The following is a 25076-nucleotide window of genomic DNA, read 5'->3' as shown; positions in this document are numbered from 1 at the left end:
AGCAAAGCTGCTTCTTTTCTGAGTGATATATATTTTGGTTCTCACTCATCTTTTTCTGATGAATCCTTTTTCTTCTGCTGGATGAAAATAATTTGTCGTATCACCCACTTTGTCTTTTTAATTTTCAGTGCTGATGTGTCACATTGCTATTGGTTGAAAAAGTGATTTTCCACCAAAGAAATCACCTGAAAGATGGGTAGACACTCCCAACAAGAATATGCCATTGCCTCATGTTGGGAAAGCTCTGCCCTAAACACTAGAGGGAAAATGAACTTTTTACCGGCTCTGCCCTAGTAGTAAACAACCATCTCAAGTACCTTTTTACCGCGCACAGCACAACACTGGATTCCTAGTTTCCTACAACAAAAGGCAGCATCAAAAAAATGTGCAGATTTTACCAGAATGCTATACAGAATACACGGGTCGCGACAAAAAAAAAAAGAAATCTCGGCTTTTCATCACCAATACTTGCCCATAACCCTGCACAAAAAACTTCATCTGATTATTTACAGCCGCATATCGGAACCCTAGCTGATAAATTGCTCATATACAGCTCAAGAAACCAGCAGCGCTTACCAACTGCACCCAAAAGAAGAGGCAGCAAACAACTCTAATGTACATAATCTCCTCCCTATTTATAATTTTCAATTTAACTACGCAGAGGCACAAAGCCTCGGACATTTATTTCCCATGTTTCTTTCTCCTTGCCACAATTCTCTTGGTATAGAAAATCCATCCTAGCACATAAGACAGCATCCTCCATCCTCTATATGCCGCCTTAGGCTTAGATATAGTTGCAATGAAACCTTTCAGTGCAGCTCCAAGATCTTGTGTGTCAAAGGATATGCTGGGATCTACGGGGCCATAATAGATATCATTGAATGGGGGATGACTGCAGTCCTCGTAAACCAAAGAGTTGGAGAACTTATCCAGTGTATGAGACTCTTGAGGTGCTTCATGGCCACCAACTAGGGGCATCTCTGACTGAAATCGATTTTCATTGCTCTCCTCAGTCTCCAGTACACAAGGGTCTAATGAAGAGGATGGTTCCATGGAGAAAATGTCAGATGATTGTAGGGTCGAATGGCTCAACACAAAGCTATCTGTAGAAACTTGTGTGGGAAACTGGTTATATTGATTTTCATGCAAAGATGGAGATCTCGTATTGAACAGCTGCGAAGAATTTTCCACAAGTGTTTCATTGTCACATGTAAAGACGTTCTTCCAGTGTTCATATGCTTGCTTCACAGCCACACGTGCTTCAGCCTGAAAATAGCAAACATGTAAAAACAGGTTATCAAGGTCAGAATGGGTATGTAAAAACAGATTATCAAGGTCAGAATGGGTGGAAGTGTAGTAAAAATGGGTGAACTTGTTCAAAGGAATGAAAAAGTGACGAAACATGGTTACCTTCTCCTGTTCAGTAAGATCATCAACAGAAACAAATTTATCAGATATTAACCCTCTTACTTCTCCAACTACATTGAATACAACACCAGCTTTGTTTACACCGTCTGGATAATAGTAATGCACTTTGTCAGTTAAAACACATGTTTCCGCATGCTCCACTGTGGCCTCCCACATTTTTGTTGACATGCCGCCACCTAATATCTGCATGATTTGAACATAGAGCAGGGGTAGTAATACATATCTTTGCTGAACTGTGACTACCATAGGAGACAATATGCAGAGCAGCAGAACAAATGAAGACCAGAACAATACCTTTCGAAGCCTAGGACCATCAAGATGTAGCAAGGTGAGGAAATCCTTGACAGTGCGGACGCTCTCCCTATTCAAACGCTTGTGAAATGCACCATCCTTGCCAATTTTCAACAGGCGCCATACTTCATCTTCAAGAAATGGTGGGTGGTGCTTCTTGTACACTGGTCAAGAGGTGATAATGAATTAAACTAGACCATTTTAGAAGTATTAAAAGCTATGGACGAATAACATGCCCCATTCAATTAGAGAAGGTAGATCACTGGGATATCAAAATTCGTCACTTAAAGAAACCACACTGTTCAATTAAAGTCTAGAGGACAAGGAGTTCATTTTAATTTTCTAAATTGATTGTATGGATAATCAGTCAGAAGCCTAGCATAGTCCATCAGAGCAAGAAATTAAAAAGATAGCTTGGGCATTAAAACTTAAGGGAGTCCAATCAGAAACTCACACTCTCCTCGATGATCCTTAACCACAAATGATTCCGACTTTGCTTCCCGTACTCTTATGCCATTGAAACAACCATCCTCTGTTCTTGCACCAAGCCTGAACTTTCGGCTCCGTGTCCAGCTGGAGTTATCTGTGAATGACAGTTCCCCTACTGTTCCAATGCCATCAATAAGGGCAACAAACACGTCTCCAGAAATCAAGGGCTTTTTACCTTCCCTTTCTTTGACAATGTTATTGTTAAATTCCTGAGCTGTCCAGTCATCATCTTCTCCACTTTCAAAATCCCCCTCTAGAACTACAATCTCAATCTTCATCAGGGACTCCTTGCCTGATGCTACAATTTGTCTCGTCAAAGTGTCAACTAGAGCAACAGTTATACTTAAGGATCCCTCTCCTTCAATCTTGGAGCCAGTAAATATTGGAAGAGATAGCCTAGTCATGAAATGCAGCTGCAAATTCTTTGATGTACATGGGAGAGTATCTGTGACACTTCTAATAAAAAACAAGAAATAAACTCATTAGAGATAAAGTGACCAACACAACATTGTCAAAATTAGTGTTAAAACTCCATACCTTTCCATCATAGAGGCATGATTCGCAAATGCTGACTCAATTTCTTCTTTTACCTAGAAATGAATAGACTATCAAAACCATCGGTAATGGCTAAATTAAACACAAGTTTGAAGGCAAGTCTAGGCTGTTCTCTACAGTAAACTTATCTCTGAATTGGAATGGGTGGACACAGAATGGAAACGGTAAACAAAGATTTATTTTGTAGGGTAAGCCTATACAGCTATTAATATGACACCGATACAGCTAGCTTCTCTAAGGATTAATTTGGGAGTTAAAAAAGAACTTGCTGTGGTAACAAAAATACCTAAAACATAATCAGCCTAACAGATGGGATTGCAACAGCAGTATGTACCGTCAACACAACCAACGAGACAAAGGAAGGGGGTCGAAAATAAAAGGCGGTCTCACCACTCTCCTGATGAGGGGCTCGATCGCCATGAAGAACTTCTCGATGCTGGTGTTCCGCATCACCTCCGTGATCACACTGCAGGAGGAGCAAGCCCACCACGTCATCGAATTAGAGAGCGGCGGGCCCGAATCGGCACAATCCAATCCGGGGGATTCCAATCGAGGCCGTGAGGGAGAGCGAGGGCGAACTTACTCGCGGAGGGCGACCCTCGGGCGCTTCGGCTCGCCGGGGCGGTAAGGCAGGGTGGAAGAGGAGGAGCTCCCGCCAGGCTCGGCGCCCCCGCTGCGGCGCTGGCCGTCGCTCTCCCCCGGCTGCCTCTTCTGCGACATCTCCGGACGCCACGCCACGCCTCGCCTCGATCGCCGCTTGGTTTCGGCTCGCCCGCCCACCGCGTCGCAACCGCGGCTTGACCTAACTCCGCGCCCGACCTCACACCGCACGCACGCATTCCCTTCCATGGAAATGGTTTTCCTATCTCTTTCTCTAGAAAAAAAAATGACCTGAAATTGCGCTAGTGGGCCATTGGGAGCAGATCCCGCAGTCCAAAACGACCGGTCCACTAAAGGTCGGCCCAGGCCGGCTTTTTTTAAGAGCTTAGTAGTCCGATCAATTCGAATATAGGACTATGTTGCTCCGATAAGATTCAGCCGAAATTCCTGACCTGATCAAGCTAAAGTAAACTTGTAGCCTCTCTAAAAAAATTTACAAGAATTGAGCAATACGAAATCGATGCATTGAACCTGGACAGCCTGCAAGAGCTGATCAAACCTTCCGAATTGTGCATCGCAACTTGCACGGTTGGTATCAAACATTCACGACTGTTAACAACGAACAAGAGCTGATCAGATCGAGAATATTGGTACAAGTGGAGCACCAGAAAGATGGGCATCACGGTGCACTTCTAACCGGGACACGGGAGCAGCGGACGGGATGTCATCCTCGCACCTTTTGACTGCAATCTGAAAGCGAATGTTGGATCAGCCATGAGCCCATGACACGTGCCCTCGCAGGATAAGCACATCACAAGGCACGGCGCGGTATTGTCAAAGTGAGGATAATTGACGGAAGACCGACTGCGAAACTGATGCATACAACTGATGGACGTAATCTAATGATGAATGAAAAAGAAAACGACACCTCATGATCACAACTGTTAACCCGCACAAGTCCTTGGAAGGATACGTCAATTTCAGTGCCTCTGTGAACCACAGATTTCTTGTCTCAACAAAAGCCACAACAATGCAGAAGGCACTCCTTTTCATCCAGCAATTCCAGCTTTACATTTGCATTTGTTACACAATGATGACATAGTCCCGTTCAGTATTCAGCAATACCTGCTTAAGCATAAATACAGGAAATATCATCAACAACATCAAGAGAAGAAGGTTTGGGACAAAAAATTAGTTAAGTTTCAAATCTCAAGGAACTTGACAAAATGATTAAGGTAGCTTGGATTGGACAAAAACAACCGTAAGATGTCAATTGAAGCAGTAAGATAATGTTGAAGCAGCATATAGGAAAAGTAGCCATTATTAGTGGCTGCACAAGGTATGTTAACTGACATTGGAAAAATTACACCAAACGATTTACATCTAAAATCAGTCAGTATAGGAGCAAATGGTGCTAGAGCATCATGTTATAAGGCTTAATTTCGTCCTGGGCAGTATTTGTATCAAAAAGCTATAGTAAACATTCAACCAGAACTGCAAGAACCAACCTAATTGAAATCCGATGTTACCAATTTGGCGACGTAACAGATTATTAGACCTATCCAGCACTAGGAAACAAAAGAAAATGGTACATGCAAAAAGCCAAACCACAATCATCGCATTGCTTGATTATCTATGTTCAAACAAACTCGGCATAAAGAATCTATAATCACAATCAGCAACAATTTTGACAATTATCTTCCTGATTCTTTGGGTCAAAGGGGGAAAAAAAAGAAGAAGCTCTCTTGCCTCCTTTGATAGGCAAAGCTCCAGCCATCAATCAATTGTCCTCAATTATCACCTTTACATATGATCAATTTTCCAAGAGCAATCGAGTAACTTGTGGCAGTCTAGATTCTGATCGAGTAACTTGTGAGCTTTCCAATACAGAATGAAATGGGTTGGTCATGGGGCACCCGGGTGGGCTTAAATTCTGCACAGATGATTAATCTACAGTCGCTGCAACACACCTAAATGTCAACACCTCAAGAAGGTATAGCTAAAAGAGCAGCATGTAGAACAACAGGTAGAAACTACCAAAATTGTTCTTGTTCCACAGAAACAACAACGACTCCACAGCTCAACATTCACATTATCTGCTTCTAGAAATGCCAGATTCAAAATTAACCATGTGAACCAAATATACATTGCGATTTGAATCCTAATTCCAAATTAAAGCTGCAGCACATCTACGGGTCAGGTAATATCTGCACATTTTGTCTGAACTAACTCATCGTAGGAAGTACAGATGCATCACAAGCCAGGAGACCAGGAAGCAAAATTACTCAACAGAGGAAAAGCTACATTCAGTCATTCATGACGGACAAATGTAATTTGTGAGATCTAGTTTGACTACCGATAAGCAATCTCACCGGAGAAGAAGGGGATATCACAAACCCTAGGAACGGCGAAGGCCGGAGCCGGAGGGGAACAGAGACACGGATGATGGGGCCGGGGCCGGGGCCGCGGTGCCGTTGCTCACAGTAGAGGGGTCGACGCCGCTGCGGTTGGGGGAGCGGCGGAGGAGAGCTCGCGGACGAGGGCGGCGAGGGCCTCGGGGTTGGCGCCGCGGTCACACAGTGCCATGAGCAGCGACAAGGTGTGGCGGTCGAGGCCGGTGTCGAGGATCTGGGACATCTGGAACGCCAGCTCCAGGGACTCCTTGGCCTGCCTCGCCGCAGCCGCCTCCGTCTCCATCTCCGGCGGCGCCGTCGATTCCGGGCTCAGGCTCTGGTAGGTGGTGGCTCCCGGCCTCCCGGGGGCCCACTAGCGGCCGGCTGGTGGAAGCGTAGTTTGACTTTGAGTAATTAATTGAAAAGGGCCCCACACGCTAGTGGCTACCCCCACGTGACAATGGGCATAGTAAAATCTTCCTCGTTTGAACGTACTCCCTCCATTCCAAATTACAGATGTTTGATTTTTTTGACTTTAAATTTAATCACTCGTCTTATTCAAAAAATTTGTGCAAACATAGTTAAATTTAAGTCATTCTCAAAAACCTTTTGTTAATAAAACATGCCACAACAAAAGAAGTAACATTTTGCATAAATTTTTAAATAAGACAAGTAGTCAAATTTAAAGTTGAAAAAGTCAAACGAACTACAATTTGGAACGGAGGGAATATTTTCCGGTTCTTCCTCGTTTGAACAAGTTGTGAACTCACTTGTGAATATCTAAAGCAACGGCATCGTACATACAGCAACAAAAAAATTCAGGTGACAATTGTCCCTTGTAAGAGTAAAGTCACACTACAAGAACTATTTCTTCAGGATCAGAACGTATAACAGGTGACATGTCTCACTAGCAGTCACTTATCAGGCTAACGAGGCTATCGTGTTTTACAGAGTTGCGCTGGGTGTACACGGCGGTCACATAGATGAGAAACATCCATAATCTCATTCTCCTCCCTACAACGAGCTAAATCCTGAAATGCAACTGGAAGTTCTGCATTGTTGTCAAGCCTGCAGTAACTAGGGCTCACCATTTATGGGCCAATTTCAGGCAAAGATGTGGATCTGAGATAGTATCCACCATGTATATAACTGAAGCAAACCCCGCTCTGCAAGCAGGACTATGGTTGTTACTCGCATCCTGTCTCCATAGTACTGAGATGAAGGTCTGAATGCCCAAACTCTAAAAATATGGCTGTCACTCGCATCCTGTCTCCCATTGTTCAGACCGATGGCATCACGACTGCAAATGCAAAGGGCAGCAGCTCCAGAACTCACAATGGAAGAAGCTCTGACTCCTTTTCCTCTACCAATGGCTCCTCAGGCAAATGGCCTGCGCCATTATCAACTTGGGCCTCCCTAGTATATATCTTGGAACCAGGAGATGGCAAATGGGAGTTCGTCATGGGGACAAAACCAGCTGTGGCAGACCCATTTGATGAATATATGGCTGATTGCAATTTTTTCAATTGGGACTTCAGGCATATAATTCGCCCTTTATTCCATTTTGGAAAATGGAACGACGCTGATAGAGTGTCATTTAGAAAGGAGTAGACAACTTTTGCGGCTGGCAGTCCTCTTGTTATTGTGCTTTTCTCCATTTCTCCCCTCCTGGACAAGTGGATATAGAAGAATAATCAGACAGACCAAAACAGGCTAGAAGGAAAATATTCACTTAAATTGATAACAGTGCAAATAAGTGTATATCATTTTATGAGAATAAAAATGAAATAATGCCATGATGTACTGTTATCCTACGAAAAAAGTTTGGGCTTCAGTTTCACTTGCAGTGAAAATATCCAGTTATACCCTCAAATGCTCCTCTCTTCATGTAAAGTTCAACACTACAGAAATTGGCTTAAAATCAAGTTGCACTTCTGCGAGTATATCAACTAAAACGACTCAGTAACTGAATATAGAGTCAATTCAAGAATATACCATAACAGAGCAACAGAAGGCAGTAATACGAAAGGAACATTTGAACTTAGGCTCAAAGCTTACAATACAACAACAGAAGCCAACTGCGGAAGATCTTCATCTCCTTGTAGTCTGTCATAAAGCTTATTGAGCCATACTGACACAGCCACCAGTGCTCCACCGACAGACATCCTGAAATGCAAGCTGATAGTTAGTACATCCTGGCAAATAGAAAATCAAGTTGCTTAAGGCAAATACTATGATCAAGACGTAGCATTACCTATGTACATCTAGCGACCAGATCAGCTTGGTGTCACGATATAATTCAGGAAAGAGCCCGAATTTTACTGCTTGATCAAGAACCCTCACAGCTCGGGCCTTCTGACCAAACCACCAAAGCACATCAAGGATAGCATTAAAGAATCGTAAACTATAGTCACAGCCTTCCAAAGTATTGTTTTCCAAGGCATATTCAACCATTTGCCAGTTGGAGCTATCATCGTACTCCCCTTTGACTAGGGAAGCAATAACTTGATGTGTACTACTAGCATGATTTGTTTTCATTTCTTCCAGCAGATCATATGCATCAGTCCACCTGAAAAATGCAGATTGATTAGTTTGTTAAAAAATGCACATCGATTATAGTGTAGTCCCATCACATTGGGTAGAAATAGGGAACATGCTGTATCCAAAGTAATTGTAATCAAACAAGATAATATTTTCAGTGACTCCTAAATTATGTAAACACAAATATGCTTGTATCCAAAGCATTGATAGTCTCCCCAAGAATTGTTTGATTTAAACTGATAGACGCAAATAAAGGCACTGTGCCATTGTCCATTACAAATGCTGCCTGAAACCCTGAATAATGTTATACCATGCCCAACTAAAAAATGCTAAGTAACAGAAAGGGCACACACAAAGAAGGGAAGAAACTTATTTCCATACCAAAGCATAGAATAAATGTGAATTCATACCCAACAGTACCATGCTGGAAACAAGTGGTATCTACAAGTGTGATTCAACACAAAAACAAATTTTCACCTTCTGAAACTGAGTGCTTATCATATTAGTTGGGTTGACGAAGGATCCGGATCCCTGATCTGATAATTATCATCCAAATCTCAATTGATGTCTAGCAGCATATTGATCGGAGTTCCCAGCCCCAGTATTTTTTAGAGGCTTAGGATCATTTGTTTACATTGGCAGTTTATGTTTCAATTGCTTGTTTAAACTCTGATTAGCAACCTAAAATGTAGATGGCAGGCACATCAAAATCGAATCTCGTTGTTGGTGTACATGTGAGCCCGTGTATAGAGGCCCATCTAGAGGCCCCTGTATAGGAACTATATATACCCACCCTTCTAGGGTTTGGAGGAATACATCCATTATTCTCTCCTACACTCGTAAATCTCCTTTCCTATTTCCCCCAATGTTCAAGAAAACACTAGGCGCTAGGCAGGCGTTAGCCTACTGACTAGCATCTAGGAAGGCTAAACGTAGACGTTAGGCCTCCGTCTAGTGTTTAATGGAGATTAAACAATGTTTAATAACATTTTTTTGAACCTTGTCCCCCCCCCCAAAAAAACAGTTAATTTGACAAGGAAACTAACAACACATCATTAATATAATGTAATTTTCAGTTAAAAAACATAATGTGCTCTTTGTTAGCATCAGTGTTTCTGTTATAAAACCATGAGCAATCTTCCAGAGAGAATATGACAGTTTTGTAGGTTAAAACAACAAGTCCCTCACATTACCTGTCGTTCCTAGCATATAGTGACAACATCATGCAATAGGCAATAATGCTAGGCACAGTCACACTAGATTGAAGTTCTTCAAACTGCTCTTTACTCTCATCTATTACCCCTGCTATGCAGTAGGCGTTGAGTACCCCCTCAAGGGAACGCTCATCTGGATTAAACCTGGACTTGCGCATCTCCATGTATGCCTTCACTGCATCATCCAATTGTGCACCCTGGCAATATGCTTCAATGAGGGCATCAAATGAATCCTTGTTTTTCTGAATGCCAGCATTGTTAGTCATCCGAGAAAATATGACCTCAGCCTCCTGGAACAGCCCGCCCTTAGCATATGCATTTGCAAGAACATTGTAGGTCTCAACAGTTGGGAAGCTACCGATTTCAGTCATCATGTTGAAAGCAACGTAGGCTTCCTGCATACCGAAAATGTCACCAATTAAACATTTCATCAGAAATGGGATATCGCAGGGTCATGGTAATAAGACCTGGGTTAGTATCCTGACCTCATACATAGCCGCATGGCCAAGAGCTTCAACCAGGCCAGTGTAGGCGTCCGCCGTAGGCACCATTCCTTCTCCGGTCATATATTCGAGAACTTCTCTGGCATCCTCATGGAGGCCACCACGACCACAAGCAGCCATGACATTTTCACAGGTAATCATGTCAGGCTCTACCCCAGTTTGAAGCATATCATGGAAGAGTTCCACCACCTCCTTGAAGAAGCCACCATCCCCAAATACACGGAAGAGCACATTATATGTTGCTGTGTCTGGCGGTACAGCAGTTCTCATCTCACGGAAGAGTTCGCGCACTCCATCAAACCGCCCCTGCCTTCCGTAGAGATCAAGCAGTACACGATATGTGGCAGCTGTTGGCGTGCAACCATCAGCCTGCATCTGCCGCAGCACAGCAACTGCCTCAGCCGTGGCGCCAACACGCGTGTGTGCCTCCATGAGTCCCAGATAAGCAGAAGCTTCTGGCGTGTGCCCTGTGGATGCCATTTCAGAGAACAGCTCAGCGACACGGGAGAGGTTGCCGGCGCTGGCAAAGGCATCCACAATGTGGTGATAAGACACAGTGTCCGGGGAGACGCCGGCCTCAAGCATGGTGCGCAACAGCATTTCAGACTGATCAGCCAAAGAGCGTACGGCAGCAGCGGCGAGGAGGGTGTTGTATGTGGTGAGGTCGGGGCGCACGGAGGGGGACACATCGTGCCGCATCTCAGCGAAGAGGCCGAGGAGCATGTCGAAGGGGACGGGTGGGTCTGTGGCGCGGGCGCAGGCGGCGAGCACGGTGTTGTAGGTGGCAGCGGTGGGCGCGACCCCCGCGGTCTTCATCTGGTCGAGCAATGCGCGAGCCTCCTCGTGCAGCGCGTTGCGCGCGTAGGCGGCGATGAGGGAGGTGTAGGAGAGCGCGGTGCGGGACTCGGCGGGGAGGTCGTGGAATACCTCGAGGCACTTGTCGAGCAGGGCGGGTCCCTGGCGCCCGAGAACGCCGACGACGATGGCGTGGATGTGCTCGTCGGGGAGGCACCACGACTGGCGCTGCATATACTTGAAGAGCCGCAGCGAGCGCTGCCAGTCGCCGCGGCGGGAGAACTCCCGGTACACGGCGGCGAAGTCCTGCAGCGTCAGCCGGTGCCGCGCCGTCTCAAGGCAGCGCGCGATGGAGCCCCGCGGCGGCAGGTTGCTCAGCCGGTCGATCAGCGACTCCACCTCGTACGAGTTCCTGCCATTCCCCGCAGGCACCACCTCCTCCCTCCTCGCGGCAGCCGCCGCGGCCCCTGCCCGCTCCAGCGCCGCCAGACCCGCGCCCGCGGCGCCGCGGCTCCTCCTCGGCCCGCGCCAGCTCCTCCTGGCCGTCGAGAAGAGGAGGAGGTCGCAGTGGTAGGACGACGACGCGACGGTGGCGGTGGAGACGAGCGCCATGCGAGCACGCGGCGGCGGCGGCGGCGGCGGGGGTAGACCCGGGGTTTAGGATTCCACAACGCCTTGGATTTTGGGGGAGATTTTTGCCTCCGGGAACGGGAAGTGGATAGAGTCGTAGGCTGAGGCTGAGCCCGAGCCTGACCTGTCCGAGGCGTCGATTCGGTTAAGAAGACTGATGACCCGGGGCCGCCGCGACCCCTTTCCTTGGCCTTCCCTTTCTTTTCCCCAACACGCCGCCCCCGCCGCGGCAGCATCTCACCTCACCGGCTCACCCCCCAGCTCCTGCTGTTCCATGGCGGACGGAGACGGAGCGGCGGCGTCGAGAAATCTCACGGAGCACTCCGCCAGCGCCGCCGAGAAGGGGCTCCCCAGGAGGGGCAAGGTGAGCACTTCCCCACTCCAACGGTTCTTGGTTCCAGATTGGGGGAGGCCGAGGGTTTGGGAGCTGAACATGAGTCCTCGCATCTCACGATTTGTAGTCTAGCGGAGGTGGTGGGATGCAGGATTGAGCTCGTTTTGATTATCACGTGGCCATGGCTGCGGCCTGCGGCGCCGCCCGCGAGGTAGTTCCCTGGTAGCGCGCCGTCGTTCCCCATCCTAAGTAGGTAGGATTTTTGTTTGGAAATTTGACTCTGGATCAATCATGTGCACAAACCTCCTCAGTAAGTGCTCAAGTTATTTTGTGCAACTGTCTAGGTTAATACAGCAATCTAGGTTAGGCAGCAAAGGTATAGCGTGAGGTCAACGTGAGAGATATGTTTCATGATACGCCCTTTATTTAGGGCAGTGAGAGGGCCTTGCTAAAAAAAAAATAACTCTGATATAAGTGTCATTTAGCTAAAAGTGTCTTTTTTAACTGCTTGTTGCAAGAGTGCAGAGCGCTAACAAGCAATATATCCATTTTGTCATGTACTGGTTTGTTTCATCTAAATAATGATTGTGCTTGCTTTAAACGGATAAATACTGAAATTCGTGATTATTTTAGGGAATGTACGTCCCAGTTTGCATGATAAGAACTTGTTTTTGCAGTCTTCTTCAGGAAGGACATTAAACACTGCACAGATTCCGCTTGTTGCAAGCCATCCAGAGGTGTATGAGCCATGTGATGATTCCTTTGCCCTTGTTGATGCACTGCTCTCAGACAAAGCACAACTTTTGGCGCTGCAGCCAAGGTTATGTATGGAGGTAGGGTGTGGCAGTGGTTATGTCATCACCTCTCTTGCGATCATGCTCAGGCAATTAGCCTCTGGAACCCAATACCTAGCAACTGACATCAACAAACATGCTGCGGAGACAACCCAAGCAACCCTTGAAGCCCATGGTGTGCATGCAGATGTGATGGTTACTGATATTGTATCTGGTCTTGAGAAACGTCTAGCTGGTATGGTTGATGTGGTAGTCATTAACCCTCCTTACGTGCCAACTCCGGAGGAAGAAATTGGATGCAAAGGCATTGCCTCGTCTTGGGCTGGAGGGTTGAACGGGCGCCAGGTGATAGACAGGATCCTTCCTGCTGTGCGGGAGATCCTATCAGAAAGAGGGTGGCTGTACATGGTGACCCTCGAAGATAATGATCCTTTGGATATATGTCATCTGATGAGCGAGATGGGGTATGCATCACGCGTTGTCTTGAAAAGATGTACTGAGGAGGAGAGCCTTTTTGTTCTCAAGTTTTGGCGAGATCCGCACACTGCTACAAATGCGTCTCCTAAATCTCCTAAATCTGAGTCGTGGTTCTCTCAGTTGCCTTTCAAATCCCTTTGGCACAAGGGTTCCTAGCAGTTCATGGCCTCATCAATCTGGAATCTTCAGTTCTGAAAAGGAGCAAGAAATCCTTTGCAAATTTGAGATGGCAGCATATGTTTAGACACTCAAAGTACAAGAATCAGCCTAACCTGATTGGTTTAAATCTCAAACCAAACAGGTCCTTAGACCAGAAATTACTGAATTTTTTATTTTTGTAGCTTAAATTGTTATCTTATGTTCTCCTCGTGTGTATATATGCTACCATGGATTCTTATCTTACTGCTTTTGGGATCTGTGTCCCGTATGGATTATTCCGTTTAATTGATCATTTCAAGATGAGAGGAAAAGAAGATTTGGGCAGCTTGCTGAGTTGTGCACAATGCTACTTGCCTCTTTGGGATCTAGATGTTTCTGGTGCACTGCATTTTCCGTGTGCATATATTGTTTCAGTTCCGTTGGATGGCAGAATTACCAAATACTAGGTTTTGAAACTAGAAGATTTTGAAAAGGTAAATAAAATCCCTGCCTAAAGGTCTTTAAACCGTTTTTCTCTTCGCTACTAAATCAACTTCTTAAAGCATACTCTGTTCCAAAAAAAAAAAACATACTCTAAAAGTCAACTGAACGAACAGATAACAATGGGCTCGGAATGCAGGCTGCAAACGAATATGCAGCTGTTACAAATGCTTCTCTCCAGGCCGAGTCAGTTGGATTTCATTACAAATGCTTCTCTCCAGGCTGCGTCAGTTGGATTTCAATCTCTTTGCACAAAAGTCCGTAATAGGACTCTTCAGTTCTGAAAGAAAGCAGCAATCCTAGCAAATTTGAGATGGCAGCATGTTTACATGTGTTTGAATGAAACGTGCTGTTGATTTCTGACTTGCCTCAGGCACTGAGGGTACAAGAATCAGCCCAGGCTGATAGGTTTAATAAGCCATGAACTAAACAGGTTTATAGACAAGAAAGTACTGAACCTTTTTTTTTATTTTGGCACCTTAATTTTTGTCTTATGTTCTCCTGCGTGTGTGACGTTAGTACTGAAAGTTGCCAGTCACCACCAACGTTAGAACTAAAAGTTGACAGTCATCCCTTCTGCTCCAACTCACAACCATTGAGCTGAACGTTAAATAGGACTGGCATCTGACGAACAACAGTAAATCCGGCACAAGGTCAACTAGCTAAATGAATTTTGGATGATGACATGATGTGCAGCTTGGCCCCTCAAATGCAGAGCTTCACAAGTACTTTTCTTTGCACAGTCATTTTCTCAATTAATCTTCAAAAAGGGAAAAGGATCTTCAGACAACGACCACAGCTTCCATCTCCGGGACTAATGGCTGATGCTTAAGCTGCAGCAGTGTTAACTTGAAAAAGCTGCAGCAGTGTTGTGCTAATTCGTTGGAGCGACAGGCTTCAAAGACTTGGGGGCTTTTGTTTGACTCCACTTTCTGAATTCCAATACGCAATAAGTAACGAAATCAAGGAAAAGGTGAGTGCCATGCTCGTCAAGCGTGAACAATCTCAACTCTGAAGACGAAATCCCATGAAGGCAACAAATATCGTGTCTTGGTGTCGATCGCTTACGTGGTTCTTTAAGATATGCATTTATCTATGTTTTGTAGAGACCAACATACAACTAACATTAGTATCTGACCTTTGATGATTCATAAAGAGATACAAAAAAAGGAAAATTTGCTATGCTAATAAAAGGCAAATTAATTTGTTATGCTCCAAAAGCATGAAGTGATCCCTGCAGTTCAGTATCCTTGCCGCCCGCCGCCGCCTCCATTGACGGCCGGCTGGACCCAGCGGCGGATCTCTCCTCCCTCAGGCGAGCTTTATGTCGTTTGCTAACCACAGGCTGGTACCAGTGGAGCGAGGGGCTGCGGATATGACCCTGAGGCTCCTTTTCCTTGTCGCCGCAGCCGCCGTTGCGGAGGACCGACGCCACTGTGTTGTGTCCGTACACCCGACTTCCGACTTCCGACTTTGTTGCCACGCCGCCCTCTCTTTATAAGCGCCGCCGCCCCCAAATGCATTGCGCAACGCACATCAACCTGCTATCTTCGAGTTCATCTTCCCTCCCCTCACCTCCTCTCGCCCTCGCCGGGAACCAAGCAACTCGAGAGCCCGAGGAAGATCGAAGAGAACCTGCGATTTCCATTGCGAACATGGCTGCGGAGGACGGCAGCTTCCGCCCTCGCGACGACGCGTCGTCCATCGCCCTTCTGCGCAGCCTCCGCTCCGGAGCCGCCGACTTGAGCTTCGTCCACCGCGCCGACGTCTGCTCCGCCGCCCCCGCGGACCTCGTCGCCAACCGCGAGCCGGTGCCGGGCACCGATCTCGACCAAGGCGGCTACAACGCCATCTGGCTCTTCTACTGCCCCAAGCGATTCAAGAACGCCCAAGGCAAACCCAGCGGCCACAGGCAGCGCGCCATCGCCGGCGATGGTACCTGCTGGCACTCGGAGGCGGGCCCCAAGCCCGTCAAGGGTCTCGACGGCGCCACGCTCTGCAACCTATCCTACGGTCGCAAGGAAGGAGGCTCCAGCCGTGCATTCAACCGCATGGGATGGTGCATGACCGAGTACGACGAGAAACACGGCGGCGACCATGTGCTCTGCAAGATCTATCGCTCGTCTTCGTCTCTCGCTAAAGGGAAGTCGAAGCTGCCGACGACCCAGCACTCGTCCGGCTCCAAGAGGAAGGCGACGGGCGACGAACCTCACGCTCGGCCGACCAAGATGAGTCACAAGCACGCCTGCGCCGGCGTCGATCATCAGGAGGAGTTGATGCTTACTGACCAACAGATGGCGATGCCAGAGACCCTGTGTCCAACAGAGGAAGACCAGTTTCTGGAGAACATTCAGTTCACCATGGAGGAGTTGTTGGGCGGCCCGTTCTACGGCGAGTACGGTGGCTGCTCCCCAAACACCCAGTTCACCATGGACGAGATGTTCAGCCGATGCTGCGGCCCGCCAACAGCAGTGGCACCAATGGATGCTGGCTTCTTTGACGGCCTCGCCTTCTGATGTAGTGATGTGTAGCACTGGCTAGAACTAGCTGCTGCATGTGTGCTTAGCTGCAAGCAAGTTGCGGCTGTTGCTGTTGTGAGACTGACTCGATGTTGCTGTTGTTTTCGGGGAGGAGCGCCCGTAGTCATTGCCCCGAGGATGTAGGTCACATTGGCCGAACCTCGTTAAAAAATATTGTGTCTTGGTGTCGTTTGCTTACATGGTTCTTTAATATATGCATTTATCTATATTTTGTAGAGACCAACATACAACTATCAATCGTATCTGACCTCTGATGATTCATAAAGAGATACAAAAAAGAAAAAATTGCTATGCTAATAAAAGGCAAATTTGCTATGCTCCAAAAGCATGAAGTGATCCCTGTGCAGTTCAGTATCCTTGCATATCCGAATACATGTGATTACTGCTACGAAGCAGCGCACTAATTGACAAGTGAATAAAGAGAAGCCGATGTATACGGGACAAATTTGTATCCCGCATCAGAATTATAAATCGTTTGCACTGAAACTCGACAGAATTGAGAGGGACACTTGTGTGAAATAATGTACTGACAAACCAAGACTTGTATACAATAATCCATTCGCAAGTTGAAGAGGTAAGTAGTGATATGCAACTCAAGCTGCAGTGACACATCATAAAAATTCTCTGTTACACGGTTTTACCCACGAAGTTAGATGCCTACAGTACATCATCAATTATGTTGTGAGCAACAGATACACAAGGCCTTTCAAATATTCAACTATCTCGGACCCACCAAGTTTTGAAATTCCGAAGACTCTGTCAACAAACGTTATTGGGACCTGGGGAGGATAGGGTAATCAAAATTTCATTTACCACAGCTAAGAGATGTTCATTATTACACGGAAGAAAAATGAGACAACACAGTTACGTACCTCTTCAATGTGATAGCCTTTCCTAGTAGCCCTAACAATCATCTCCATCTGGAACACGTAGCCCTTGCTGACGCATGAGGAGATTAAATCTTCCAGTACATCTCGCTTATATAGCCTATTATGAAATTATATTCATCATCGAAAGACAGAGATTGAAAGGTGTTTATTCTGTTCGAAATAAAAGAAGGCACACCTAAACGATCCAGTTAAATCTGAAGCTCCAGGCTGTAGTAACGTTTGTGCAAGAACATTTGCTCCTCTGCTAGTAAGCTTGCGCATGAGATTCCAACCATGGACACCACCATTCTTAACATAACGTGTGCCAGTTACAACATCAGCACCAGTTTCCTTTTGCTTCCTGCTTAAGGAAATAACATGATTAAAAACGAACACATTCTCCCAAGCCAGTTCATATCAATAGCCTCAGCCAAAGGCCCAAAGGGACCAGCTATTTGGTTAAAGTTTGTGACACTATTATCCTATTGTGACTAAAAACATTCTCGGATGTGGACTGGCAATTATTTGCATGCAAAATCAGATTGAGGATGTGGGCTACTATCTATATTAAAAATCCAATAACTCTTATATCTTCAGAGATAAGATTCTTACCTAATAAAGCTTGGCAAATACTTTGGCTGTTCAAGATTGGGAAAAATAGTTAGCAAGCTAGGAAGCAAAATATTCTGAATAGCAAAAAAATGTAATAAAAAAAGCAAAAGGTGAAAGGTTCATACATGGTGAGATAGGTCCGCATCCATGATAATAACGAATTTCCCTGAGGCATGCTTTAATCCATGTAAATATGCGGTACCTGCATATTTGCAGCTGCTACTTAATATGAACGGATGGCATAAATACATAAAAACACTTATATCGGAGTTCTAAACTCACCAAGTCCTAGCTTCCTTGGTCTAGCTCGCAGTAACTGGCATTGTGTCATATCAAAGACAATGCATTAAGCCATGATACCAAAAAAAAAAGACCACATATACAAAAACTTCAAGCTGATCTGGAACATATTTTAGACTTTAGAAGATACTTACAACACGATCTTCACCATATACTTGCTGCAGTTGTTTTACAATGTCCTGAGTTCCATCTGGACTACCATCATCCACAATAATGATCTCAAAGTTCACATCCCTATGGTCCAAAAACTTGAGCTCAGGGTTTATAATATGCAAGAAATTGGCAACATATCTATGTGAACGTAAAAGTTTTCCATTTCACAAAAGTAGCAAGCTTTCAGCAAACAATGGAACTTAAATAATGCCGGTATAATGCATGATGACATTCTAAGATTGCTATTCTGAGATCAGGGATGTGCAACAGGCCAAGACTTGCAATGTCTTTTTTTTTTGAAAGCTAAAGACTTGCAATATCTAATACTGCATTTGATCTCCAATTGGAAGAGCTTCTCATGACCCTTTTGACGTAGTTGATAAACTCGAAGTGAGTGTGTCAAGTTTTTGTTAGTCTAATAGAGTGAATTAAGCACACCCAGCAGGTCAGCACTAGGATGAAGGGCGTCTATGACCTGTATGGTCCAAAATATGCAAGTAGAAATGAAAACTGCTAACTGAATCAGCTCTTCTTATAACAAGACCGAATCATCATTGACAGTTCAAAACTTCAACAAACAGGCAAATTCTACCTTGATTATTGCCAAAATGCACTAGAAAATCGTTTCATTATTGTTCTCAGAAAAGCAAGTGGCCAGTGATCACTTCAAGTATTCAACAGAACTGGCATCATTACATCTCTGCAACTCAATAGCGAAGAATGTGTAAGCAGAGCTCAAGGGAGGGTTGGCTAATGGCCACATAACAGAGTTCGAATATCAAGAAAGAGAGTATCATCAATTGAATGCATAATGGACTGATGAGTTATTGTAATTAATAATTTACATGTGCCTGCAGTCGGATCTGAGGGCAAAGTTGTTAAACAGATAGGGGTAGTTCCATTCACACAAAGTCACAAACAGATCGGACCGATTCCTGTTAGGTGTTGATTCAATTTGCTCGGATTTCAATCACAGAGAACCGAATTCGAACCCTACGATTTTGTCCACGAAGACGATCTCGATACAACCGTAACACGAGGGAGGGGAAAATCAGCGGCAGACGGCAGGGGGGTTGTGCTTACGGGAGGTGCTTGAAGATGAGGTAGACGATGAGGGCAACGTTGAGGCGCTCATTGTAGGTGGGCACGATGATGCTGTACGCGCGCTTGCCGCTCGCCGCTGCTTCCATCGTCAGCCGGCTGGACCCAGCGGCGGATCTCTCCTCCCTCAGGCGAGCGCTCTGTCGGGTGCTAACCACAGGCTGTTACCGCCGTACCGGTGGAGCGAGGGGCTGCGGATATGACCCTGAGGCTCCTTCTCCTTGTCGCCGCAGCAGCCGTTGCGGAGGACCGACGAGGCGGCGAACGAGGCCGGTCCGCCGGTGTAGGGGCAGCCTTCGCCGGAGCGGCGAACGAACGGTTCGGGTTTCGCTAGAACGACTGGGCCCAAGTCCTAGCACATGTGAATGGGCTTAGGCCTGCGTAGTCCAGTATTTTGGCCCAGAAAAAGCCCACTAATGCGTAACAACTGCAGAACTGCCACACATTCGTTGGTTTGGGGCACCAAGAAGGAAAGTTTGAAGACATTTACACACTTGGGATCCTCCCTCTCTCCTCCCTCTCACACACGAGTATACGACACACTCACAATCTTTTAGTTCCAAAACCTATTTTGTATTAGAATAAAAAACCTACTCCCTTCGTTCCAAATTATAAATTATTCCAAGAATCTTGGAGAGTCAAACCATGTCAAAATTTGACCAAAATTACAGAGAGAGACAAAAATTTATGACATCAAATAGATATACTATGAAAATATAACTAACAAAAAATCTAATGATACTTAGTTGGTATCATAAATGTTATTATCTTGTTATATAAATTTGGTCAAACTTGAAAAACTTTGACTCTCCAAGATTCTTGGAATGACTTATAATTTGGAACGGATGGAGTATTTTGTATTTCAAAATATTGACACTAAAATAAGAGGTGTTATAGAGAATTTTACAGATGCATTGCTCGAAGTTAGTCGTGTGAAAGTACGCGTGTTTCCATTTTGTGAATGGGTTCTCGTACACAAGTATTGTTTTGTTTTCAGAACTCAATACCTAATTTTACGCAACGTGATGGATTCTCCTTCCTTTCTGTTGAATCTCAGCACTTTTTTTTAATCAGTTTATAGCTCTGACCTCTGAACTTCTGATATTGTACACAAATGTTTTGTGTTGTTGAGCTAATAAATGTGTCAGCAAAAATTGTTGTTGAATACGTCGATCCTACTCATCTGACAGGATCTAGCACTCATCTCATCGACGAACTAAGCAGGTTTACGATTACTGCCATCATGACACATTGACACCTCTACGCACCATCCCATCAGGACAGTGAACAATGCTTGACTGCAGAGGCAGAGTATTGGCACCTCTATTGCACAATACACCTTCTAATAGTTTGTAGCACTGGATGAACAATCGTACCAGGGACCTGCATCTACAGCGCTTCAGTTGTTAGCAGTGATCACCAACAAAAATGGGATCGATGAGCAGCAAAAAATGCCTTGTTAAAAACCGAGAACATTCAGACATGAAGCGCTAGTGAACTTTGGAGAGAAGCGCACGCTCCCCAAAGTCTGTTCCTAAAAGGCCTCACCAGCAGCAATTTTTTTTTGTTTTTTTGTTTTGAAAGGCACCTGCAGCAAAATTGATCATCACACCACACGGCAAAAGCTTCGCCGGCGTTGTCTGAATCGGCTGGCACTGGACACCACGAGTCCACGATGGCGTGGCCGCCTGCGGCAGAGATGACCATGGCAAAGAGGTTACGAGCATGCCATCGTCGGGGACCGTGGTCCATGGGGCCTTCAAACCCAACGGCCAACGGCCATGGAAGATGCGCCGGCCAAGCGCTGCTCCACCCGTCCGCCGCCGAGCATCGCCACCCACGGTAGCGAAAGCACCGGACACGTACGGGGCACCGTGTGGGTGGCGCACTGCCGCACTGGGGTTTTGAAATTGGGAAACGCATAAGGTTCAACTTCACCCCATGGCTCTGATGAACGAAATGCAAAGGTTCTGACAGTTGAATATTGTCCAAAAAGGCCTACTGTATCAGTTGCTCAAAACGTGAGCAAAGATACACAGTATGTGTGCAACTTTCCGTGGACAGTTATGACAGTTTTTCGCACAAGTGTCCCCCTCACTTCTTTCGAGTTTCAGTGCAAAGGATTTATAATTCTAATGTGGAATACAAATTTGTCCAGTATTTTGTGGCTTCTCTTGAAATCTTGATCCACTTCTGTGCTCTGCTTCTTAGCAATAATCACATGTATTCGGACTTACAAGGATACTGAACTACAGGGATCACTTCATGCTTTTGGAGTATAGCAAATTTGCCTTTTATTAGCATAGCAAATTTTCCTTGGGGAACTTGAAAGGTCTACACAACCAAATACAATAAACACAAATGATCGCCCATCAACAAAAAAGGCTCCTTCCTTTCGTTGCTCCTTTTGGTTGCTTGCGTCTGCCATCTAAAATAGCCTGCTGATCCTTTTCAATCCTCGGTTTTCGCCTTTTCTAGCTTCTGTAATGGACAACAGTAGAAGTTACCATGCAGCCCAGAAGAATGTGCATAGCAAAAATACAGTAAAGAAAAGAGTAAAACCCATATCTGAAACAAGAAAGACAAGGTTCCATCACGGGAGTTCAGGGTATTTTAGATTTAGAAAACAGAAGCCTTAACTATGGTGGCCCAAAATTATTACTCGGGTTCCACACTCTTAATATAAAACAATGCTCATCTAGCACCCATGTGTTTAGCAAACAGCAAGGCAAGTATTTCCCATTAGCCAATAACTGAATGCTTCACTGGACTTAAAGGGCCTGATTGGTTGCCTGGATATGGTTCAGCCAGTCTCTGCAGATACAACCTGCGCATGATTGGTTGCCTGAACCAACCGTTGGGCCTGGCCCGTGCGGTGCAAAAAGCCCCTCTCAGTCTGGCTCGGTAGATACAGGAGAAACGGTCGTTTCCGCGCGGCCTAGCTCGGGCGAGCGCAGCGAGCGCACCAACGCGTGTAAAAGGTGGCTGGCCGTCTGCATATTCAAGCAACCAATCACCATCTCCCTTTAACCTGTCTCGAACAAACCTTCAACCAATCACACTCACCATGCATGCGCCGGGCCTGGCTAATCGGGGCCTGGCTCCCTCGTGCGAGCCTGGCTCGGCAGGGAAACCAACCAAACAGGCCCAAAATGGAGAGCTGGATCCATGTAACCAATATCAGAACAATAATTTGTTTGTTAGCAGACTGAAACCATATTCAGCATTGACGTGACTTTTGCATTCCATAACTGACCAATCACACTGAGGTTTACCTATACCAATATCACTAATCAGGGACTGTGAATCCTAATATGGAGAATTTCTTTTCTAAGCTCCACAGAAATGCAAGCATATGATCTCCAAATGTTATGATCAATTCGATTAAAAAGTGCATCAAGTTCTCACTAAACCAAGAAAATATATGCCAATTCTCTCTTAATATAAAAATATGCAGTTCTCCTGCGTATTCGACTAAAAAAAAGAAAATATATGCCAAATAAGTTGTAGACTAAAATCAGGAATGCTATTCAGATTCCAGGAGCGATGAGGATTAAGGAAAGTCCAAACGTTGATCTTGGCATGATGAAGAATAACTAGAAGTAATCTAACCAACTTATTTACGCTGCAGCATACAAACATCCTACATTAACTCCAAACAATAAAGATGTTCAACCCAGGTAGTTTCATCTCCCATCATTGTAGTTCGCACCAAGCACTTAGTGGCGCCTAACCTTGATACCAGAAAAATAAATGTTAAAGCAATTAATTTGATAAATGGGATAGGTTCTAACACCGGTTGCTTCTACAATGAAACAGCTAGCAAATAAATACGCCCAATAGGACCTGCTGAATTATCATGTTAACGCTTGCAAAGCACAGGAATAAAGTAACTTTCTATCCAGTGATTGATGACAAGAATCACACATCCACACTCGCATAGCCACTCATCATTGCTAATTTGCAAAGCATGGCCAAATTCTTCATAATAGACAGCAACTTGGCACTAATCAAAGCATACGAGATATTGACATTACCATGAGAATCCAGAGGTAACCAAACCTTGTTATTTACACTAGAGCATACAAAACACTCTATTCTTTTCGCGACCGTTTTTCATTAAGAGGAAAACAACACACCCTATTCTGAACAACAAAGATGTCCATACCATACCAAGTAGTTTCACCACCATAGTTCGCTTCGCACCGAACATTTAATGGCACCTAACGTTCCTAAATAGAATGCTAAGTCAACTAATTTGAGGAATGGGGTAAGTTCTAACAACCTAGCAGACATGTATGCGCAATGGGATCGCCGAAGTATATCATGTAAGCGCTTGCAAAACTGATCCGACGCGTCCGGAAAGACAGTCCCTTCGCATCCGCTCAGAAAACAGAAGAGGAACAGCTTTTTGCTGATCTAGCCAGCCAGGAACAAACCAAGCGACGCAACAAACAATCACCGGGAGAGCACTGACGCCGCCAGCATCGTCGCTACGCTAATTGCAAGAGCGTGGTCGAGTTCGGCACGAGCAGGCATCGAATCGGTCGGAGAGAAGTTAAGGGAACCCAAATCAGGGCCCGGCCAGCGACGCGTGGGGTTGGGGAGGGGGCGGGGATTGAGGGTCCAGCTTACGGATTGCTCGGAGTGCCACGCGAGGCCGCGGTAGACGTTGACGGAGAAGGTGCCCGCCAGATAGAGCGTGGCGACGCCCAGCCCCGCCGTCAGCGCCTTGAACGCCAGGTCGGCCACCGCCATCGCGCCGCTTCCCTTCCTCTGCCCGGAGCAGCAAAACCCTGGCGCGGCTTGCGGAATGGGGGGATTCTCAACTCTGACGACGACGAGAGAGACGAAGGAAGGGGAGAAGGAAGCAGGAAGTGAACCTGGGCCAACGAGCGGCCCGGCCTGGCACACCCGGCCCATGTAACATCTGACCCTGGGCCATGCTTGACCAAAAGGGGCCGATCAGTGGCCTAGCTAGCCACCCGCCGTACAAGGAAGCAGGAGTAGTAGTAGACCAGGGATGTGGGACGCCGTCGCGTTGCGGACGCGCGCCGCCTGCTGCCGGCCTGCCGTGCGTGGTGCGCACCGTTCCTTGGCGTGCTCCTCCTACTCGATGGCCGATGCTCAGCGAGAAAGGCTACCTCACTGTACAAGCGTGGCGTCTGCTCACTGTGTGTTCCAACTTTCACCTCTACTCAGTTGCCCATACTACTTGAAGTTTGAAGTTTCATGTAACGTCTGCATCTGCATGCATCATCTGGTGTGGGTTTTGCCGGTTCCTGTAAAAAGACTCGGTGCCTGTAGCAAACTGCCTTCTTATAAAGTGAGCAGCAGAACTCATGACTTCTCGTTAGTTTCTTTTGAAAAAGCTTCATACATGATGCAAACATGAAACCCTTCAAATGATCATCTTCTTCTTCAATGCTGAAAACGGTTCTCAGTTCTGAATCATGCATGAACTTCAATGCTGACTTGATTGAACCTAGCTTTGTGAATAAACGTTGACTTGGACAGCATGACAAAACCAGTCAACGCGCTAGCAAGGTTGGATTAAAGCAGTTTTTACCATGCTCCAAGAGTCCATGTTCAACTACGAATGCAAATAACATGACTGGTTGCTAGCAAAATATCATCATGTACTGGGGGAATGGGCACTTTACAAGAGCAAGTATTATGGCATGTGAGTAGCCGGTGAAACCCTATATGGAGGAGTGAGAAGAGAGGAGAGATAATGGAGCGGGCGGTTCGCAGAACGCCAGCTTCAAGAGGGCGACTAGCAATCCTGCTGCTCCTATTGGTCCACAAAGTTGATGAG

The 25076-nt window shown here is 45.8% G+C and overlaps 4 protein-coding genes, 1 long non-coding RNA gene and 1 pseudogene across 9 annotated transcripts; 1 reads left to right on the top strand and 5 right to left on the bottom strand.

Moving 5' to 3' along the window:
- Window positions 1-273: 273 nt before the first annotated feature.
- Window positions 274-3648, bottom strand: LOC120688004 (calmodulin-binding protein 60 A-like). Of its 3 annotated transcripts, XR_005680940.1 has the most exons (8): window positions 3347-3648; window positions 3154-3229; window positions 2746-2798; window positions 2174-2664; window positions 1723-1883; window positions 1411-1611; window positions 577-1266; window positions 274-480 (listed from the first exon to the last, which is right to left on the bottom strand). XR_005680940.1 is itself a non-coding variant. In XM_039970127.1 (7 exons), exons 1-7 carry the CDS (start codon window positions 3610-3612, stop codon window positions 682-684), a joined length of 1833 nt encoding a protein of 610 aa, XP_039826061.1. In that variant the 5' UTR covers window positions 3613-3648; the 3' UTR covers window positions 435-681. The 3 variants fall into 3 exon arrangements, 2 of the variants coding, with proteins under 2 accessions (XP_039826061.1, XP_039826062.1); XM_039970127.1 differs by having other exon boundaries at window positions 435-1266; XM_039970128.1 differs by having other exon boundaries at window positions 435-1266; window positions 2174-2661.
- On the bottom strand, window positions 453-6134 carry LOC120688005 (annotated as a pseudogene). The gene is made up of 9 exons (XR_005680941.1): window positions 5761-6134; window positions 4061-4488; window positions 3347-3972; window positions 3154-3229; window positions 2746-2798; window positions 2174-2661; window positions 1723-1883; window positions 1411-1611; window positions 453-1266 (listed from the first exon to the last, which is right to left on the bottom strand). The product of XR_005680941.1 is annotated as a mitotic-spindle organizing protein 1B-like (transcript).
- A 423-nt stretch (window positions 6135-6557) lies between these two features.
- LOC120692933 (pentatricopeptide repeat-containing protein At1g74850, chloroplastic-like) lies at window positions 6558-11500 on the bottom strand. Its single transcript, XM_039976317.1, has 5 exons — window positions 9997-11500; window positions 9491-9906; window positions 8011-8325; window positions 7815-7922; window positions 6558-7424 (listed from the first exon to the last, which is right to left on the bottom strand). Exons 1-5 carry the CDS (start codon window positions 11419-11421, stop codon window positions 7088-7090), a joined length of 2601 nt encoding a protein of 866 aa, XP_039832251.1. The 5' UTR covers window positions 11422-11500; the 3' UTR covers window positions 6558-7087.
- An 86-nt stretch (window positions 11501-11586) lies between these two features.
- On the top strand, window positions 11587-13547 carry LOC120692934 (methyltransferase N6AMT1-like). 2 transcript variants are annotated; one of them, XM_039976319.1, is made up of 3 exons: window positions 11616-11803; window positions 11901-11984; window positions 12451-13547. In XM_039976319.1, the coding sequence occupies exons 2-3, from the start codon at window positions 11955-11957 to the stop codon at window positions 13198-13200; spliced, it is 780 nt and encodes a 259-aa protein (XP_039832253.1). In that variant the 5' UTR covers window positions 11616-11803; window positions 11901-11954; the 3' UTR covers window positions 13201-13547. The 2 variants fall into 2 exon arrangements, with proteins under 2 accessions (XP_039832252.1, XP_039832253.1); XM_039976318.1 differs by lacking the exon at window positions 11901-11984 and having other exon boundaries at window positions 11587-11803.
- A 3185-nt stretch (window positions 13548-16732) lies between these two features.
- LOC120692555 (dolichol-phosphate mannosyltransferase subunit 1) lies at window positions 16733-19608 on the bottom strand. The gene is made up of 8 exons (XM_039975880.1): window positions 19241-19608; window positions 18139-18238; window positions 17987-18020; window positions 17830-17906; window positions 17705-17730; window positions 17289-17453; window positions 17096-17210; window positions 16733-17002 (listed from the first exon to the last, which is right to left on the bottom strand). Exons 1-8 carry the CDS (start codon window positions 19345-19347, stop codon window positions 16898-16900), a joined length of 729 nt encoding a protein of 242 aa, XP_039831814.1. The 5' UTR covers window positions 19348-19608; the 3' UTR covers window positions 16733-16897.
- Window positions 19609-21331: 1723 nt separating this feature from the next.
- Window positions 21332-24220, bottom strand: LOC120691831. The gene is made up of 2 exons (XR_005682385.1): window positions 23894-24220; window positions 21332-21739 (listed from the first exon to the last, which is right to left on the bottom strand). It is a non-coding gene; the product is annotated as an uncharacterized LOC120691831 (long non-coding RNA).
- Window positions 24221-25076: the final 856 nt, after the last annotated feature.

This window comes from Panicum virgatum, chromosome 9N (assembly GCF_016808335.1).
Source record: "Panicum virgatum strain AP13 chromosome 9N, P.virgatum_v5, whole genome shotgun sequence".
Taxonomy (NCBI): Eukaryota; Viridiplantae; Streptophyta; class Magnoliopsida; order Poales; family Poaceae; genus Panicum; species Panicum virgatum.
The sequence above is the reverse complement of the archived record's forward strand: the minus strand, read 5'-3'. Positions and strand labels throughout refer to the sequence as shown.